At 34.8% G+C, this 22488-nt stretch overlaps 1 protein-coding gene across 5 annotated transcripts in view; it reads right to left on the bottom strand.

The window, feature by feature from the left end:
- TRIQK (triple QxxK/R motif containing) overlaps positions 1 to 22488 on the bottom strand; it is an 85405-nt gene that overhangs the window by 32934 nt on the left and 29983 nt on the right. For 3 of the 5 annotated variants that reach the window (XM_047088980.1, XM_047088982.1, XM_047088978.1), the window contains one exon: positions 7233 to 7314. In XM_047088980.1, coding sequence (XP_046944936.1) covers positions 7233 to 7293 — 61 coding nt within the window. In that variant the 5' untranslated portion in view covers positions 7294 to 7314. The remainder of the gene's footprint in view (positions 1 to 7232; positions 7315 to 22488) is intronic. The other 2 variants (XM_047088979.1, XM_047088981.1) reach the window with 1 other exon arrangement.

The raw sequence follows: 22488 nt of genomic DNA, 5'->3' as shown, positions 1-22488 counted from the left end.
CATTCATAGTAAATGATATAGAATTAAATTTGCTTGTTCAAAAACAAAGATTCTTAGGCTATATCAAAAACATAAAACAATGTTAAAGTTGAGACAAAAGTAAAGCAGTAGGAAAAAAACACCAGAATACTAAGCAAAAGAAAGGCATTTACCAATATTAATGTGAGACAAAAGACTCTAAGAAAAACCTTAAATGCATGTTTATAAATAAAAAGGCCATTATTTAATAAAAAAGAGAAATTACTAGAAATATATACAAATTTAGAAATGCTATGCAATAAAAACAGCCTCAAAATATACAAAGCAAAAACCAATAGAATTACAGACAATTAAGATCTCCATAGTCTTAGTGAAGATATTTTAATTCTCCTTCCTCACAGAAAGACAGCTCAAACATTCATTTGAACACCACAATTAACTTAAGCAGTAGTGCATCCTAATGTTAGAGAATACCTTTTTCTTTCAAGCACAGAATGTTTATGAAATTGACCACATATTATGCAACAGAGAAAGCTTAATATCAGAAACTGATATCACCCTGAAAGTCTTTGAACAAAAAATAATAAGTTTAAGAATCAATTAAAAATACATAAATGTATAAATATATATGAAATACATAAGTATATGAAATATATATGAGCTCAGAAAGCTCTAAATAATGTAATGATACCAATAATGCAATGAAAAAAATCTAATTCATTAAATGAATACATTATTTTAAAAAGTTTAAAAAACAAATAGCAAAGCATTCAACTCAATTACAAAAGAAAGAGAAGACGAATAGCAATGAAGGAAATTATAAACAGTAAAATTATGGACAAAGGAATAATAGAATCTATAGTAATAAAAGTTAATTCTTTAAAACATAAAAAAATTCAACATCACAGTTAATATTCATAAAAAGATAAAGTTAAATAACATCAATTAAAAATAGAAACTATGATAGATATTTAAAAAATATTCTTAAAAAATTTTTTACTGTTTATTTTATTTTTGAGACAGAGAGAGACACAGCATGAGTGGGGGAAGGACAGAGAGAGAGAGATGCAGAATCTGAAGCAGGGTCCAGGCTCTGAGCTGTCAGCACAGGGCCCGATGTGGGGCTCTAACCCACAGTGAGATCATGACCTGAGCCAAAGTCAGACATTCAACTGACTGAGCCACCCAGGAGCCCCGATACTTAAAAAATATTTTTAAAATTTATGCCCAACTATTTATGAATATATTTGAAATTCTTTTATTCAACTTTACCACTGAATGTAAGTTATCCAGAGTGGCTCAAAACTATAGATCTATTAATAGATCTATTTTATCTATTGATAAAAAAAAGAAGAGAGAAAGTAGCTAGAAATCTATTCAAATAAAAAGCCTCAGACAGGGATTTTCGCAGGGTGTTGTATAAACAATCTAGAAGGTTTTATTTCTAAATTTGTATAACCTATCCCAGAGGATATAAGAAGTATATTTCTCCAATTCATTATAGAAATCTTGTATGACTTTCAACCTAAAACTAAACAAAGTTGGTAAGAGAATGGAGAGACATATGCCAATTACATTCATAAAAAAGGATGTTTAGAAAAATCATAAATTACCAGTAAACTGAAATCAATTGTGTATTTTTAAAAATAAAAACAAAGTAAGCAATGTAAAGATAGTTTAGAAAAATCTATTCATATAATTTAGCAAAATATTAAATAATATTCCTCTAATAGAAAAAAATCTTCAATAAAATTCATTACTTTCATATATTCATACTTCATTACTTTAAAAAAGGAAAAAAAAGTCTCTTAGTAAACTAAGAACAAAGGAGAATTTCCTTAGCTCAATGACAAGTATGTACCAAAAACCTAGAACTAACATCACACATAATGGCAAAATGAAAACGAAGTATTTTCTTCAAAATTAGGTATAGAATAAGAATATCTCTATTTCCACTTGAATATTTTCTAGTCACAATAATAGCAAAAAATTGAAGTACATGTCACTTCTGTTTAACTCAAAAAATTCAATAACTTTATAAAGAAAATGATGAAAATTTATTGAATATATTGACTATATGTTATTTAAAAGGGTAAAATTGATATGAATTTCATGTATAAAGACATAAATTCTTTCCAAAATAATATATAAATCAATATAATTCCAATTTGGCCATCAGTGGCCTTTTTCATGACTATGTAAAGTTAATTTTAAAATTCACCTAAGAGGATAAAGAACAAAAAATAATTGAGACAAGTTTGAGGAGAGGCCTTGTTCTACCATTTGCCAAGACTTATCATAAAGCTGTAGCATTAAACAAGTAAAGTATTTCCAAAACAACAAGCAAGTTTAATAATGGAAAAATTATTATCTAGAAGATTATTATCAGTATATATAAAGAACTCAATACAATAAGATAAAAATAACTCAATAGTATTTCATTCAACTTTATCACAAAATTCATTCAAGAAACTATATGTGTGTGTGTGTGTGTGTGTATATATATATATATATATATATATATATTAACAGATGAAAGGAATGAAGGAAGGAAGGATGGAAGGAAGGAAGGAAGGAAGGAAGGAAGGAAGGAAGGGGCAATTAAAAGTCGACTCACCAAAAAAAGGAAGAAAAAAAGAAAGAAAGAAAGAAAGAAAGAAAGAAAGAGAGATGGAAAGAAAGAAAGAAAGAAAGAAAGAAAGAAAGAAAGAAAGAAATGAAGGAAGGAAGGAAAAGAAAGGAAGAGAGGAAATAGGAGCAGCAAAATATTCACAAAGAGAGAAATCAAAAGATCAATAAGTACAAGAAATGATTAACCTCAGCAAGTAACACAATGAAAACTAAAAAGAATGAATACAATTTCATGTGCGTGAGATTGGCAAACATTTTAAGTCTCCTGGTAACAAAAAGATATGGAGAAATAGACAACACTTTACTTTGCTTATAGGCCTATAAAATGGTACAGCAACTTTGGAGAGCAATTTAGCAGTTAAAAATGCACATATCCTATTACACAGAATAAAATTTCTGGTATTTGCCCAAAAGGAGAGAAGAAGAAAACTGGAGTAATATTTTGAGGAAACAATGGCTAACAATTTTCTAGAACATATTAAAGAAATGAATCTATAATATCATATGCCAATAAGAAAATAGAGATTTACAAGTAAATTAGTTGTATTTTTATAATTTACCTAGCACATAAATATTATTTTGCCTGATATACTTAATAACATATATTCAGAAAATATCTTAATTATGTTAATGTGGGGTTTTTGTTTATTTATTTTTGAGAGAGACAGAGACAGAGTGTGTGGGGGAGGGGCAGAGAGGGGGAGGTGAGAGAATCCCAAGCAGGCTCCACACTGCCAGCACAGCATGGACCCCGATTTGGGGCTCAAACTCACGAAACTGCAAGATCATAACCTGAGCCAAAACCAAGAGTTGGATGCTTAACCAACTGAGCCACCCGGGCACACCTGTTAAAGCAATTTTTAAAATTCTCTTCCAATTTTGAAATAACTTCTCTCTAGAATAATGCATGTGACATTAGGCAATCTTAGTACCTAATTTTACAATATTATATCTGAAGAAATGATAATACCTAAACTATTTCCCGTTTTAGTCAGCAATATTTCAGAATATTCAGTTTTTATTAGGTTTATTGCCTTGAAAGCAAGAAGTTTATTTCATCTCAGTTCACTACACATTTCAAGATCATGCTACAGTAATTAAATTTTTTTTTCAATGTTTATTTATTTTGGGACAGAGAGAGACAGAGCATGAACGGGGGAGGGGCAGAGAGAGAGGGAGACAGAATCGGAAACAGGCTCCAGGCTCTGAGCCATCAGCCCAGAGCCTGACGTGGGGCTCGAACTCACGGACCGCGAGATCGTGACCTGGCTGAAGTCGGACGCTTAACCGACTGCACCACCCAGGCGCCCCCATGCTACAGTAATTAAAACCCTGTCCATTTAATGTGAAGATTCAGTATCTGTAAGGTGTTTCCAGTCACAATGCCAGTCCATTTGATTCTTACCTGAGCAAAGAATATTTAAAGAAAGCTTTTATCAAAGCCATTAATCACTATCATTTAGTACATAATTCAAAAGATAAAACTTTTAGCAGAAGATAAATATTAAGCAGTGATACTAAAACCATCACTCAAACAACAGCACTGGTATCACCAAACACCATTACTGAGTGACCATACAAAAATTATATAAATGAGATTTAGTAATAAGAGAACACTGAAAATACATAATGCCGCTATTCTTTGCGAATGTTCATTAACTGGTAATTAAATTAGCTTACTGATAACTTTAATATTTACAAAATTCAATGTTAAAAAAACTACTATAATACTCATTTGATTTGTTATTGATACTTGTTTTCTTACCACCAATACTGAAATATTGGATAATTTTAGCTGCTTGATTCCCTCCTCACATTTTTGATAGGATGTGGGAAACATTTGCATAGCACTCCATTTAAGGGGGGAGAGTGCCAGTGATAGATTTATCATCATTAGTATGAGCTCAGGCTTATGGTACTTTCTAACTCTGATACAGAAAATTAGAAAATCCTTCCTTGAGAAAATCCTTGAATGAGTCAATCTTTTTTTTTTTTAATTACTTAATCTTAACTAATTGGTTTGTATTAATTAACTAGTCAATATCTCTTCTATTTCATTTCTTTGTCTTTACAAAAAAACTTATATATATTATAATATCCTGTACTATATGTTTGAGAATCTGAAGACTGAGGAGCATTATCCTTAAAAAGAGTGAACAAAAGTATAACCTCACTACTTTACTTGTGTTTGATTATGATTACTGTATTTCCAAAGTACACACAGGATAATTCATATCCATGCACCAGTCTGGTTTACAAACCAGTCTAACACTTCTCATGGATCTCCCAAGAACCTGGTTAGACAGTTGGGTCTTGTGTAGCTTATACTTTCAAGAGAAAGTAACACAGGAAAGAGAACTTTGTGTGGGAATATAATACACACCGCAGCACCCTCTGAACAATTTAGCGTAAGAACAGGCTGAGGCCTCACAATTTTATTACTGTATCTCATTCTTCCTTGGCTCTAATAAATATGAGTAGAATTAAATAAAACAAAAGATATGCCATGTTTATAAAACAGAAGACTGGATTTTTAACGTCTATTTTCCAAAATTGATCATTAGATAAAATTCAATTTCGGTAAAAGCCTTAGAAGGCCTTTTTTTTTTAGTAGAAAAAATTCATCTATGGTGATAGAAATCAAAACAGTAGTTGCATATGGAAGTGGGTAGAGAATGACTGGAAGCAGATCTGAAGAAATACCTGAGAAAATGGAAATGTTTTTATTAAAATTGGCATTTCTAGTTACATGAGTATATACACTTGTCAAAATTCTAAGAATTGTATATTTAAGAGTTTGTGAATTGATCCACTATATAGTTACTCTTTATGTGGTTAGCACATCCCATTTGATCAGACTTCAATCTGGTAAGTTAGTCCTTCTTTTTAAACACATAAATAACATAACAACCCACACGATTTATTAACATCCTAAAAGTGAAGAATGAATGTAGTTAGAAATACTGTTTTTTAATTTGCTTTTATCTATCAGTTAGATAAGTTAGATCATTTCACAGGTTCTTTTTTAAAAAAAAATTAATGTTTATTTTTTAAAGACACAGAGAGAGAGAGAGAGAGACAGAGAGACAGAGAGACTGACCACAAGCCAGAGAGGGACAGAGAGAGAGGGAGACACAGAATCCAAAGCAGGCTCCCGGCTCTGAGTTGTCAGCACAGTGCCCGACATGGGGCTCAAACCCACAAACCATGAGATCATGACCTGAGCCAAAGTCAGATGCTTAACCAACTGAGCCACCCAGGCGCCCCTCACAAGACTCTTGATTTCAGTTTTTATTGTAATAGTGGTTTGTTTTGTTATTATTTTTGTCTATTTAGATTTCCTCTTTCATGAATTGCCTCTTCATGTTTTGTACCCATTTTATAAAACTATTGGTTTCCAAAGTACTTTATTTATTTATAGTAGGGCTTTATTTTTCTACATATAAGTTCTCCATTGGTTATATATATTCTAAATATTCTTTTCATTTTGCATCTCTTTTGTTTTATAGAAATATCTTTATGGAGTACACCTTATATATCACATTTATGAAATAGGTATTTGCTCTTTTGGTATGAATAATTTCAAATTATTTTCTGACTTCTCTTTGAACTTCTCTGTTTATCCTTCAGTTATTTAGAAGAGGTTTTCATTAATTATTACTTTTTTTATTTCCAAAGAAGTGGGAATGGGTGGGAATGAGTAGGAACAGGTAAAAAGAAAAAGTGCAAGATGGGAATTTGTTTCTAAATTATTTCTAATTTACTATACTTTGTTCAAAGTTCTAGTTGTAGGATACTGATTCTTGAAAATTGAGTGGACTTTGTGACTTCATATGTAGGTAATTTTTTTATAAATACTTCATGTAATCTTGAAAAGAATGGGTAGAAAATCTTGCACTTAGAGCACAGTCTAAAACAGATAAGCTTTCTGTTATTATTTTTAAGTTGATGAGTGGACTTTTCTCTAGTCCACCATTTTATTAAGGTAAAATTTTAAAGAAGAATTTCAAGCTTATCAAATTACTGCCATTCGGTCAACAAAATTAAAAATTTTCAGATGGATAAAAATAAATGCTTTAATAGATGATAATGTTAAAAATAAATACTGGGGCGCCTGGGTGGCTCAGTCGGTAAAGTGTCTGACTTGGGCTCAGGTCATGATCTCGCGGCCTGTGGGTTTGACCCCCACGTCCGGCGCTGTGCTGACAGTTCAGAGCCTGGAGCCTGCTTCAGATTCTGTGTGTGTCTCTCTCTGTCCCTCCCATGCTCATGCTCTGTCTCTCTCGGTCTCTCAATAATAAATAAACAATAAAAAAAATAAAAAAAAAATTACTATATAAGAGCATCCACACTTAAGAATAATAATACAATGTACTTTTGCTTTTATTAAATTAATACAAATTATAAGAGCTTAGAAAAATCACAAGTACACAAAGTGTATTTCTTCATTGGTAAGCAGGACTGCACTTATTTTTTGCTCTTTAAAAACTATATGGTCCTTCATTATTCATATTCTGCGTATCATATGTATTAGGGAAAAGTTATTTTCTTAATATCACACATAATTGATTTTTTCTTTATCTTAATTCACAGGAATGTATCAAAGGGAATTCAGTGCTTACCAATTTGCTTTCTGTACTGATCAACAGGAAGTTTTACAGTGGAGGCATCTTTTCTACCCATCTTTGATCTCCAAAATGCCTGCTGCAAAGAAAGAAAATAATTATGATGAAGTCCTAAAAAATCAAAAGGACTATCTACAAACTTCAGGAATAATTTATTCCATAAAACTCAGTTTTAAAGCAATGGGTAAAAATGTCTTTGACTTATTCCCTTTAGATATCAATAAAGAACACAAAAATCTTCCAAATAAATTATCAAGGATACAATTGCTGGTAATTAAATTTCCCAATTATTTGTTCTCGGTAACATTCATTTTTATCAAGTACTATCAATACTCAATTAAACCAAACTATTAGAGAGTATTATCTGTAAATGTGAAAATCATGTACTGTTCATTCAGATAGGTGGGGGTTGTAGGCATGCTATTGGCATAATGTTTCTTTCCAATTATCTACCATGTTACAAAATAAAAACTAATATTTGAATCTCAGACACTTTACATTTTGTTTTAAAAAGCATGACACAGTTGACAAAAGTGCCTAAATTTGAGTTCTAGTGCTGTCTCTCCTTCTGAAAACAGTATAAACTACTACCATTTACTAATATTCTCATGCTTACTACATTATATGCACTGTTTGATTTAATCCACAACACAACATTCAAACCTTATTATTTTTATTGGATTTAAATATGTGGCAGATATATGTAGAATTTAAGAAACAAAACAGATGAGCAAAGAGGGGGTGACAAGAAAGAGAGGCTTTTAACTATAGAGAACAAAGCGATGGTTACTAGAAGGCGGGTGAGTGGGAGGATGGGCAGAATAGGTGATGGCGATTAAAGAGTGCACTTGTGATGAGCACCGGGTGTTGTATCAAAGTGCCAAAATCACTAAAATGCAGATCTGAAACTAATATTACACTGCTAACTAGATTTAAATGAAAACTTAAAAAAATATGTATGTGGCACAGATTACAACCTACTCACCAAAATCCAAATTCTCCTTTGTCTTCCTGGCACAGAGTTAAACTATATTTCCTAGCCTCACTTCAAATATATAATTGAGTAATTGCCAACAGAATATGAATGGAAGTACTATGTGTCACTCCCAAACCCGAAGATTAGAAATCTCCTTTGTCGACAGCTGCATTATCTTTCCCCTTCCAATTGGCTGCAATGTAAATTATCCCCCAACAAACCTTAAGGGTACATATTGAGAACATAGTACCTTGGTCAGCCTGTGGTAGAAGAGGATACTCTCTCTGACTTGTTTACCTTCATAATACTCTACTGAAAGAGGAATGAAATTCTATTGTGATTGAGAATTTATATATGTTGGTGAAGTTTATTTATTACAGACTTAATTGTTCCCTGAATGATGCCTGGAAATTGCTCCTCGCTGTTTCTAATAAGGAACTACAAAATAAAGATGCGGTCAGACAAGAACTGGCCAATTCATAAGCAAAAATATAAAATGATAACAAGCTTGGTAATTTGGGGAATAACAATGTTGAAAAAGCCAAATTCTTCTAAAAGCCAAATGGCAAGAAATAAAAGTGAGAAGGGCTTTGAAGAATAAAGGCCCATTAAGACTTCTCAGTTAGGGGCACCTGTGTGGCTCAGTTGGTTGAGCTTCCGACATCAGCTCAGGTCATGATCTCGCAGTTTGTGGGTTCGAGCCCCACGTTGGGCTCTGTGCTGACAGCTCAGAGCCTGGAGCCTGCTTCGGATTCTGTGTCTCCTTCTCTCTCTGCCCCTCTCCCACTTGTTCTCTGTCTCTCTCTGTCTCTCAAAAATAAATAAATGTAAAAAAAAAAAAGACTTCTCAGTTAAAAAACAAGACAGAAAGAGAGAGAGAGAGAGAGAGAGAGAGAGAGAGAGCCGATTGGGATGTTCCCCTCTCACCTGAACCTATTGTTTCAGATCACAGAGGCAGCCAGTATTTGGGTAGAAACAGAGAAGTGCAGGGGTTCTGTAACATAGAAAATAAGCAGATGTCTGGAAAAGAAATTGCAGTGTCACATGGAATTAACTAGAAATGGTAAGAAGGTTACTAAAATCTGAGGGAATTACATTTACAAGGAAACCAACTTTGTCTAAAAAAGGTATATGAATGAAAATCAATTCCTAGACTTCTAAACTTAAACCAACAGATTGCAGCCCCCAAGGAAGGCAAATTCTAGATTTGTAACATCCTCTTCATATGTGACCTGGAAGGAGAACCATCCAGAAGGGAGAGCCATAGAAAAAATGGGCAAGGGAACTTCTGTAAAAGGACCATAATTAGGATCCAAGCAAGAAATTTCTGTCGGGACAATGGACCTTCTCAGTGGCCTCATGCACCCTTGTGCACAGCAGGTTTCATGGTCATGCTGGGTCAGTGATTGCTGTGTTTCTCACCCTTCCCATTCTTCCCTTTCTAAATGGGAGTGATTATAGGAGATATGAAGCAGTTATCCTCTGCTTTGCCATTAGGAAAATTTCATAGTCAGTAAACTTCAAGGAACCACCTTCCAACCTAAGAGGGAGAACTGTGCACTGGCTTGATCCTTGACTCTGTGCGGATACAGTAAGTGGGAAACTTTAAGATCAACCTACTAAAGAGGCAGGAAAGAGGATGTGCATGGCTATTTCACAACCAGAATGGTGGACTATAGGAAAAATTGCTGGCTGCTTACTAAAATATATGTATACCTTTGTTTTTGCTTTGTTTTTGTTTTTGATTTTTCCCCTGAGCTCACTTGACAATTTTCCTTTTGCTGCTAGCTATGGGCATGTGACTGAGGTTCGGCCAACAAAAAAAAATAGATAAATTAGAGTTTTCTACTTCTAGAACTAACCTATAAAAATTTTCCATGTGTTCTCATTCATCTGGCTGAAATGGAGACGGCCCCCAGGGTGCTACTGGAAATAATCTGATGAAGATGACAGAGCCTATGACATCCTGGATCCTGAATGACTGCATGAAGGAAAGCTACTTAAGTAACTTATTTTCTTCTTTCACACTGCTGTGACAACAGGAATCATTGCAGCATTTGAGCCTCTATACATTTTATATTTGTTTGTTACAGTAGGTAGTATCACCCTAACTAAAACAAGTATGTATAGATGTCTTCACATAAATTATTAAACTGTAATTTTCCTAAAGAGCATTATTACGGTTCTCAAATGCCAAATGCCTTTGAAATCTGTTCATATCAAACTGTATTGTTTATTTATATTTATGGTCACACTGAACAATTGTAACAGTGGTCCATAACACAGTAAAAGGCATCCCCAAATTAATAATTACCACTTATGTGTAAAAACATAAATTCAGTTAAAAATATTTTTCTATCCATAATAATCTTCATACTTAATATTATGGTAATATTTAGGAATGTGCAAGGTAAGACAAAAAGTCAAATAAATAAAGTCTTCACTTCTCATACACCATGTGGTTTAACTTTAAAATTTCAGAACTAAAACCAAGACATCACCTAATCCTATATTCTCACTTGTGATTATTCAGAACTTTAATACAAGCATCATAAAAAATATCAATAGATATATTATAATTTATTCATATAGCAACCATTTGCATAGTATTTTGCATTTATTAATTGCAAGGAGGAGTCAAGTTATTTTAAACTTGATTATGTGGGGCTAGAAAAAATATCACTCCATTTTAGGAGAGAAGTTAGTTTAAATAAATACATACACGAGGCATTATTACCCCTTCAATTTAGTTTTGTCTGTTGCCTTCATGGACTAGCTTAAATTTTAAGAAGCTAATTACTAAGCCTAGCTACCCAAATGGTCACTCACTATGCTTCCCTTAATTCCTTCCTGGTCATTTAAACCAACATCCTAACAGAGATAACACTTTAGAGGCCAGTATTTTATTCATTCCTTACCTGTAGTAAATAAAAAAAGTAAGGGATCCATAAAGAAAATCTACCCACCAAATTAGATTTTACTTTTTTTAAATTGTACTTTAAATAAACAAAGCGATACCAAAATATTTTTGGTGATACCCTATATTTTTATAAAGGCTTATACTCTGTGAATAGATACATTTTACGTTTATATAACCTATGAATATAAAAACTTTAAAAGAATTTCAACCTAAGAGATACAATAGAGAGGAGCTAGTTTGATTTTTGTTCCTAATTTTTGTTCCTAATTATTTTAGTGACTGATAATCCTTAACCAAAATTTCAAAAATTAAACCTTTATTCTTTGAAATCATTCCATTCTTTATGTATTCCATTCTATTCTTTAAGCAAAATAAAATTTTACCAAATGTTGAAACAAACAAAAAAGGCCTAGAGAACACACACACGCACAAATGCTCTACATTTATTAGCTGTGACAAACACAAGAAGGTAGAAAAATATTTTCTTTTCTAATAAACACATTGAGGCTATTCTAAATGATGTAAAGAGATACCCATTCATGTGTATGGTGCAAACTGTCAATGCCTCAGACATCTAGAACCTCTAAAACGTTCTGACTTTTCTTTGTTCTTCAAAGCCTTGCAGCAATCATCATTCATTTCTATTGCTTTGATGGTTAGATAGCAAACTCCCAAGAAATCCAGGGAGACATGAGCACACAGAGCTGCAATTTCTAATAAGACAGCTATTTGCATACAAGATCAGCCACAATTTAAAATGTGTTGTGATAGATGCGGAAAGGGAATAACAGATTTATATTAGCATGTACAATACCGAGATTGTTTTCACAATTTAATTCCTTGGAGATTACATCTCATCACCTTCTTTTATAAAGAACACCACATTCCCTGAGGAACTAACTTGCTCTGAGACCCAACTAAACTAAAATATGGATTAATAAGATAATATTTATTATTTATGAATTTTGCTGTAGGAATGATTTCAGATTAAATCATCAGAGAAGTTTTTAACATTCTTGAAACTTGATAACACATACTTAAGGAAGAAAAATGCTAATTTTATTTAATACCTAAATTGCATATTAAAATATTTCATAATTAATTTGTATTTAATTAAAACTTTACACTCTTCAGGACTTCTCAGATTAAAGAGAGTGTTTTTGTTTTTCATATCCTTTCTTAACCTGAATTTTACACAGCAATTTGCCACACGTATTTTTAAGTACAATATGTGACCTTTAAAAACAAACAAAGGTAGTGCAATATTCTATCGCATTCCAACAAAGTTATTTTATTGCTCATTTATACCTTTTTTATGAAATCCAGAAAGAACGAGTAAAGAAATAAGGAACCTGAAACCTTCACATATGTCTCTGCTTCCAGAAGGAGCATTCATTCCAGACTGTGACATTTAAATACAGATCAAAACACAGGTTATTAAAAAAATTCAACCCATGACCACAGAAAAAATAATAATCTCAGTTTTTAAGGCTAAAAGACCCTTACTTAAAAAAAAATCTTACTTAGTATGACACTATAAATAGTCATAAAAGATGTTTAGTTATGGCTGAGTCAGAATTGGGAACCAATCATGAAAATACAATCTTATGCCAGATGTTGGGATGAACAAAGTAGTAAATAAAGAATGCATTTGTCCCTCATCTGGTGCATTCATTATTTCCAGAGTGATGTTTTAAGAATTCAAAGCTGATTACATAAGTAACATATAAGTTATCCAAATAATAACCCATTTCCCATATAAAGCAAAAACATTTAAAAACCATCAATAACCCAAGTTGTCACATGTTCCTTACCCATGTTCTGGTGCACTATCAAACTCAGCTTTTAGTTCCATGATTTTGACAAGCTCATTCACATTTTCATGAATTTACCCATACTCTGCAATGTACTTTAAATGTTACTTCCATATTCCCCCACTTGTGGAATCTATGTTTTATTATTTCAAGCAAGGGCACATAATTCAGATCTCTAGAGAGAATTCTCCACGCTTAAAGACATGAAAAAAAAAATAGGTCATTTGGGAGACTATCAAAGTGTGACACAGCATCCAAGCAGACAATGTATACTTTGACCTAATGTAATACTGAGATAATTTATTATAAGCAGGAATAAATTCCTACTATGTAAAACTAAAGAACTAATCAGTGGTCTTCCTAATGTTTTCAGAGATCCAAGTGACCACATCTTCCCTTTGCCAAATTAATTTCCCTTATAGCTGCAGAAAGAATATGTCAAAACTTGAACTGTGCAAAGGTGATTTCTAAAATCCTGATCACCTGCCAACACTGACATAAAAATTTGTAAGTAACTGTAAGATAGTTGGCAGTGTAACCCCAAAAGTCATATTCCAGGAAAGGAATCTTAGTCATTGGGACCCACCCTTCAGCCATATGATGGAACTAAAATGAATACAGTATAAATAATACTGCTGGAACAGTTGCATATCATTGTAAGGAAACAAAACAAAAATTGGACCCCTATCTCATATCACATACACAAATAAATTGAGGATAGATTACAGACCTAAACAAAAGAGCTAAAGCAATAAAGCTACTAGGGGGGGAAAAAGAGATTATTATTACAACCTTGGACAAGGGAATATTTCTTAGAACACAATATATGGGGCACCTGGGTGGCTCAGTCGGTTAAGCATCCGACTCTTGATTTCAGCTCAGGTCATGATCTCATGGATTGTGAGTTTGAGCCCCACGTGGGGCTCTGTGCTGACAGTATGGAGCCTGCTTGGGATTCTCCCTCTCCCTCTGTCTCCCCCACTTGTGCTTGCGCCCTCTCTCTCTCTGAAAAATAAACTTGCAAAAAAATTTTAAAAAAGAACACAAATAGAATAGATCATAAAGGCAAAAAAGAAAAAAAAAGGGGGGGGATGTAAACTAGCTTTTGCTCATCAAAAGATACCAGGAAAAAATAAATGTGAATTATAGATACTCAGAAAATCTATATCTGAAAACAGACCTTGCTTCCAGAATGTGTAAAGAACTATTCAGTAATATATGTCATACAACCCAATACAAAAATGGGCAAAAGACTTGAACAGAAACTTCACCAAAGAAGATATATGGATGACAAATAAGCACATGAAAAGCTCTCAGCACCATCAGTGATCAGCAAAATGCAAATTAAAATATTACGATACCTACTTTACTATACAAAATATTGGGAGGCTGTGGAGCAACCAAAATTCTTGTACACTGCTGATGGGAGTGTAAATTGACAACCACTTTGGAAAATAGGCAATTTCTTACAAAGTTAACTACCAGCAATTCCATTCCTAGGTGTTCCTAAGAGAGATAAATACATACGCCCACAATAAAGCTTTGTACAAGGATGTTCATAGTATTTTTACTCATATAGCCAAAAACTGGAAATAGCCCCCATGTTGATCAACAGATAAACTGATAAACTGTGGCTTATTTATGCAGAGAAAGAAAGAAAGAAAGAAAGAAAGAAAGAAAGAAAGAAAGAAAGAAAGAAAGAACTATTTACATAGTAATACATATTACTCGGTCAAAAAAAATACTGGTAAGATGCAACAATGGAGATAAATCTCAAAATTACTATGCTGAGTGAAAGAAGCAATGGCTCCTTTAGACCTAAATTAAAGGAGTATTCATCAGTTTTACACACCCTGGTAACATCATTTAACAATGATGACCCCTGCTTCTTCCCTGAAACACTCATTGAAACACTTACTTCCCATGGGCTAAGGAATATGTAAGAGGTGAGAAAGTAGACATGGAAAGTATAGACAAATCTACTATAAAATAAGGAAAAATGGGACACCTGAGTGGCTCGGTTGGTTGAGTCTCAGACTTTGGCTCAGGTCATGATTTCACAGTTCGTGAGTTAGAGCCCTGCATCAGGTTTGTGCTGACAGTTTGGAGCCTGGAGCCTGCTTCAGATTCGGTGTCTCCTCTCTCTGCCCCTCCCCCTCTGTCTCTCTCTCTCTCTCTCTCTCTCTCTCTCAAAAATAAAAATAAACATTAAAAAAATTTACAAAAAAATAAAATAAGGGAAAGGAAGGGGATACTATGCAGAGAACAAGGGAGAGGTTAAGGAAGATTTATATATATATATAAAGTATATATATATACTTTTGTTTTACTCTTGAGGGCTTGCTTGTTTGTTTTTGAATGCAGAGGGAAATTTGAGTCAGTCTAAATAATAAGTAGAAGGAGCCAGTGGAGGGAGGTGGTGAAGAGACAGGAAAAAAATAAAAAATGATTGTGCTTTTCAAGTAGGCAGGACGGGATAGGACTCAGTGCACACTTGAACTGATAATCACAGCAAACGACCTCTTTCATGTTAACAGGACAGAGGGAAGGGGGGCAGGTGAGAATACCTCTTGTGAAGTTTGGCAGAGTCTGAATTAGAGGAAGCTCCACTGGGCAGCTCCACGTTCACACTATGAAGTAAGAGGTACACTGTCTCCTAGGAGTGAAATGGAAGGTAGGGACTTTGGAGATTTGAGACCACAGAGGCTGGAATTGATGCTGGGGAAAAAGAAAGGGCTGTCCAGGGAAAACAGAATTAATGAGAAACATTAAGAGACTGAATTAATTTGGTAACCATGAATCCTTGGTCGCATTAAACTACATGATTGAAAATAGCATGTTTTTTGCTGAGTGCTCAGCTGCTCGCTGCTGGTTTGGGGAAGGGGTAGACAGCTGGATGAAGCAAAGTTTAGGTTTTCCCAGAGAGGCATGACAGAAGGGCAGTGGGGCAGAAAAGTTTAGGATACTATAAAAAGTGGGTAAAGTGATGTGCCATGGTGTCTAAAGCTAGAGAAGGAAGTGAAGACAGCAGGGGGATGTAGAGTTAAGCAGAAAGCGGACCGATTTTTAGACTTAAAAGATTTGGATGAGGTCAAATAATCAAAGTTTTGAGAATAAAAGAGCTTGAGTTTCTTTGACTAGAGAACTAATGTTTATTAATAGAGAGTATGAGGTGATTGGTGTTATTACTGAAATGAAGCAGGTTATGATCCAGGGTGACTAAAGTAATAGGAAAACCATATGGCAGACAAGTTAAGGAAATGAGAGGCCAGGATAGTACATTACACATGTGGATAGTGAAGGCACCCAGGATGGTGGAAGGATTTGGGCTAAGGTGGAAAGACCCTAAGTCAGGATGACAGAGGAGTGACCTGGGTGGCCACAGTTAACAGGAATAAAGAGACGTCAAGGGTAGGTACTACAGTCAAAGGGAATGAACTACAGAGGAGTTGGGTTTTTTGTTTCATTTAACTTGTTTATTTTTATATACATGGAAAAGTAAATGAACTAGAAGTGGCAATAAGAAAATAAAAAGATAACCACCAGGGGCGCCTGGGTGGCGCAGTCGGTTAAGCGTCCGACTTCAGCCAGGTCACGATCTCGCGGTCCGTGAGTTCGAGCCCCGCGTCGGGCTCTGGGCTGATGGCTCAGAGCCTGGAGCCTGTTTCCGATTCTGTGTCTCCCTCTCTCTCTGCCCCTCCCCCGTTCATGCTCTGTCTCTCTCTGTCCCAAAAATAAATAAATGTTGAAAAAAAAATTAAAAAAAAAAAAAGATAACCACCAGACTTTTGATCCCCAGGTGTGTGGAGAGTTAAAGAAAGAAGAGTCTCCACTTAAGAAGGCTTTGGGGAAATGGTATCAGGTTTCAATTAACGTCAAGAGGTAAAAGTAATAATTGATGTAGTGCTTGAAGATGGACAGGGTTCAAGGATATAAAGTATAACAGAGAGAAGGAAGAGAATAACGAGAGATTGGTCCATTAAAAATAATAAAAATAAGCCTCAGAATAATACGGGTATAAGTATTCAGGGGAGACAAATGGCCAATGTGTCCTCTTGGACAGCAAATAAAGATAACAGGAATGTGTAATGTCTTGAAGAAGGTTATCTCTAAACTGCATTGAGTACTCAGGCCTCTCAGGAGTGAGCTGTGGCCTGGGTAAAATGAAGAAATCCCAGTCCCTCTGGCTGGAATTGAGCATCTCAGAAGAAAGACTCGGGTCTCTAGAGTCTAGTAGGCATACCAGCTCACCAGGAGCAAGCAAAGGCTCTAGGTCAGCATTTGTCAAAATGTTGTCCATCCATCACCAACATCAGAGTTGTCTGGGATGCTCATTAAAATGCAGATTCCTGAGCCCCATCATAGTCTTAATGAATGAAAATCTCAAAGTCTCAGGTCCATGAATCTCCAGGTTTTTTGTGTGTTTGTTTGTTTTTGCTCTTGGTTTTTTTGTTTTTTTGTTTTTTGTTGTTTTGTGTTTTTTTTGGCCATTAATGTTTTGAGAATCACTACTTTTATTTTTTATGAGCTCACAGGTAATCCTGTTGACTGGCATTTGAGAAATGCTGCTGGAAGTCGATGGAAGGCCTCAGCAGGGACTGTGAGATCTCTCAGCCTCTTTGGTGGAGGCTGAATAAGGCAGTATGACTAAACTGTGGAAGTGTTTACAAATCCAAACCGGCTGAAACTTCAGACTTCTAAATTCAAAAAGAAACCATAAAAGGGTTTTGTGCAGTGTGGTAACCAAATCAGACACTTTTTAATATGATTAGACAGACTGGAAGGTTTGAAGATAATTAATAAGCTTAAAAAAAATCTAGTTACATTCCAAAGGCAATCTAATAAGAGAGCAACACAGCAAGCAGAAAGGAAGAGACATTTGGGGGTTGACTTTTCAGAATTTGGGAACAGCACAAAGCGGGTACAGGGCAGAGGACAAGCTGAAGAAAACTGTGCTTTTAAACTTTAGTGATGACTAAAATACAAAGTCCCAGGCCTCATTCTTCAGAGATACCTAGTCAGTACTGTTGGGGAGGGACCAAGGAAGCTGCATTTTTAACAAGTACCAACTTCTGCCAAAGTTTTCAATCTCAGGATCATACTTGGCAAAATACTGGCTTAGAGACATGGTATGTCACTAACAGAAATAGGTAATACAAGGAGGTAATAGGGAGAAATAGACATGGGGTAGGTGGTGAGGGTAGGGGAGTGTTATAAATACACATTATAAAATGTTTGTAATTGCTATAAGAAAACAATGCTCCTGTTTTTCCTGAAACCTCATTGAATTGGTTGATCTAAACATAATTGTATCACAAATTCCCTGGTCTCTATCAAAAAATATCCACAAATATTTTACTTACTTTTATTTTAATGTCTTCTTAATGCACAGATTGTTGTGGCATCTGGACACATGACATACTTCAAAACAACACATTAAATTTATACTGCCCAGAATAGACAAAAAGCTGTCTTGTATGTACCATCAACAATGCTCATCACTGGGGGAGGGGGTGCTACAGTAGCTGGGTCCCATGGAATTATTTATTTTAGTTCTGAATTTTGCACGAGTATTAGAGGAATGAACACTTCAAATCAGAGGAGAGAATTTCTATCAAGTAAGTGACCATGTTCCTAAGTAGAAAAATGATCATTACTATTTACAGGGTTTAAATTCAACAAAATGGGAAATGCACTTCAGTCAATTTCTTATATTACATTTGTAAAAGGAGATGGGTTAGTTAAACAAGGACTGGCCAATAAGGTAACTTTTAATAGTCAACATGGGAATGCAAGCTGGTGCAGCCGCTCTAGAAAACAGTATGGAGGTTCCTCAAAAAACTAAAAATAAAGGGGCGCCTGGGTGGCGCAGTCGGTTAAGCGTCCGACTTCAGCCAGGTCACGATCTCGCGGTCCGTGAGTTCGAGCCCCGCGTCGGGCTCTGGGCTGATGGCTCAGAGCCTGGAGCCTGTTTCCGATTCTGTGTCTCCCTCTCTCTCTGCCCCTCCCCCGTTCATGCTCTGTCTCTCTCTGTCCCAAAAATAAATAAACGTTGAAAAAAAAAAAAAACTAAAAATAGAATTACCCTACGGCCCAGCAATTTCACTACTAGGCATTTATCCACGGGATACAGGTGTGCTGTTTCGAAGGGACACATGCACCCCCATGTTTATAGCAGCACTATCGACAATAGCCAAAGTATGGAAAGAGCCCAAATGTCCATTGATGGGTGAATGGATAAAGAAGATATGGTATATATATATATATATATATATATATATATATATATATATATATAATGTAGTATTCCTTGGCAATCAAGAAGAATGAAATCTTGCCATTTGCATCTACATGGATGGAACTGGAGGGTATTATGCTAAGTGAAATTAGTCAAAGAAAGACAAAAATCATATGACTTCACTCATATGAGGACTTTCAGAGACAAAACAGATGAACATAAGGGAAGGGAAACAAAAATAATATAAAAACAGGGAGGGGGACAAAACAGAAGAGACTCATAAATATGGAGAACAAACTGAGGGTTACTGGAGGGGTTGGGGAGGGGGATGGGCTAAATGGGTAAGAGGCACTAAGGAATATACTCCTGAAATCATTGTTGCAATATATGCTAACTAATTTGGATGTGAATTTTAAAAAATAAAAAAGTAAATTAAACAAAATTTTAAAAATAGTCAACAAAAAGTCGTTAGTGACATAAAGTACACTATCTTTCAAATAAAGGGGTTTTTTTGTCAACTGTACTTTCAAAAAGTTTCTAAGGTTATAATAAACATGGTATCAAATAAGCAAAACTGCAGACCCTGTTTTTACTATTACAAAGTGCTGATACAAGGAGGCACACATCCAACCATATTAGAAAAGCAAAGACATCTACAATTTTAGTATAAAACCAGTAAGGCAGGGGCGCCTGGGTGTCTCAATCCGTTAAGCGTCAGACTCTGGATTTCAGCTCAGGTCATGATGTCACAGTCTTGAGACTGAGCCCCAGGTTGGGCTCTGAGCTCTGAGCATGGACTCTAAGATTCTCTCTCTCTCTCTCTCTCTCTCTCTCTCTCTCTCTCTCTCTCTCACACACACACACACACACACACACGCGCGCGCACGCGCGCACACACACACACACACACACACACACACACACACACACACTGACCTTCCCCCACTCTCCAAAAACAAAACAAGACAAAAAAAAACCAAAAAACAGTAAGGCAGGCAACTCATACTACTTAACGATAAAAGCTTAATGAGTCAAGAGGAAAGAAGAAACAAGTATATGTTTGGCTTCAGGGATTCTGAGGTAGAGAAAAGGCACTTTCATGTCTACCTTGACCACTAACCAATACATTTTCAGACTTTTTTCTGACGAGACAACGTGTAATTGAAAATAGGATTATAGATCTAAAGGTTGCGAGATTTGATATTTTCAATACTCACAATCCCTTTAAACTGGGTTATTTTTAGAGAATTATATGAAACCCAAGATTTTCTCAATTATTATATGGATAAAAATTTTATTCTTTCCAGTGGGTACCAAACATTGGTGGCCAAAGGAAGAGGGAAAACAATAAGCCCTAGTTGCAAACATCTCAGACAGCATCTAGTCTTATCTCTGTAATTCCTAAGTAAACAGATAAATATATATATATGTGTGTGTGTGTATATATACATATATATATATATATATATGTGTGTGTATATACACACACACATATATATATATATGTATATATGTTTTACCATAATTTCTCAACACTAACTCCCTTTTCTTGGTTTTCAAGTAATATTAGTGAATTCTTATGATTCAGAGCTTTCAATCAGTTACCCAAGACAAGGTTTACAGGCAAAAAGTACATTTTTTTTAATATTTAGCCCAAATATTTAAACACATTTGACTGGGAACTTCCAAATAATATATCTGTGCTCAGCATGGATGAAAGGTTCTGATACACTCTAAATCTATCAAAATCACAAAAACCAAGTTTGGCTTATTCAAAGCTAAAGTTATAATGTTTCTTAGTTTATATGTATTTTACGTTGAAGCAAACATGAACCAAGTTCTCCAACTATGGTAGTTTTAGGACAATATAGTGACAATTTTGGGAAGTCTACTGAAAAGCTTTTTGAGTCTCTACCTGTGCCTTGTCAGCTTCTTAGAGAGGACTTGAATATGTAATGTTTCCAATGTTACTTGACCCACTTTTCAAATTTTGCATGTTATTTTGTAAAGCCTCCATTTCATGTTAAGTTTGGTGGAATACAGGGATTATTGGAAAGCTGATTTAGAAGGATTATAAGGAAAGTGAATAAGCATCTGGTTAATGAATAAAAGATGTGAAGAACTGGCTAAAACATATACTTATCAGCCCCCCAGCTTCATATATGAAAGGAATATTCTGCCAACAGAGACCTAGAATAGGATGACTATATAATTTTATCATCCAAGCCAGAACATTTTGAAAGTGAAAGGGAACTCTTTGTCACCAGACAAGTATAAACCAGGACTGTCCTGGGCCAACTTTTGCCCCAGTATACTCTTGTCCCAACTATAAGGTACACAGGTACAATTCACAAGACACCGAACCTCGACTAGTTTTGTCATTCGTAAGGTGTTGCAATAGAAGGAAGGAATGGCAAATCATCTTCTGGAATACTTACATTTCACGAAACAAATTATTATTTTAGACAATACTTGCAGATAGGGCAATACCACAATATCAGATTGTGCTCTGGGACAAACTGTCCTTATTTATGAAATCTCTCTGCTACATGTAGAACTATTGAATACTTGGTCTTGAAACTAAGTTGTTGGTTTCCAAGCTAGTGCTGTCCAATTCTCCCTTTCCTCTCTTGATTTCTTCTTGACCATCTTCATATGCACCCTTCCCCAGTCTGTCTCACGTGCTCTCCTTGGGTACCTCAATCCTGTGAATATATGGATCAGGGACCTATTTCCTTAGCTCTGGATTCTTCAATCACACATACAGCATCATTCTAACTGGACATGACCAATCTGAACTTCTCTTTTCTCCCAATGACTGCCTTGTTTTACCCAGGTCCTGTCCCCATTTATTTTCTGGCAAAACTCACAAGAATATCACAGAAGTGATACTGTTTTCCTCTCATTATATGTTTTCCTCAACTGGTGGTGTTAACTTTCATCACTTGATTAAGGCAATAATCCACTGACTTCTCCAATGTGAATTTAGTTTTTTCCTCTTTGTAAATAGTGTTTGGTTAGGGGGATACTTTGAACTGTATAAATATCCTGTTCTTCCTCAAATTTTCAACTAGTAGTTTAGCATTTATTGATGTTTTGTGCTGAATTACTTATACAGTTGTCAAATGATAATTTTCTAATTTCATCATTCCTTATACTTTAACTGGTATTCTATGGTATAAAAAAGTGGTTTTTTTTTCTCATTTATTTATTCATTTTTGTGTTTATAGCAGTATAGACTCGTATTACTGTTTTATTCAATTGGTTAAAATTCATTTCTATCATATGTTTATTTTGATGCTCAA

The sequence above is a fragment of the Lynx rufus genome, unplaced genomic scaffold (genome assembly GCF_022079265.1).
Source record: "Lynx rufus isolate CCGP_SWC_20201006 ecotype Redwood Valley unplaced genomic scaffold, mLynRuf1.p SCAF_26, whole genome shotgun sequence".
Lineage (NCBI taxonomy): Eukaryota > Metazoa > Chordata > Mammalia > Carnivora > Felidae > Lynx > Lynx rufus.
Note: the sequence above shows the minus strand (reverse complement) of the source record. Positions and strands in the feature narration are given on the sequence as shown.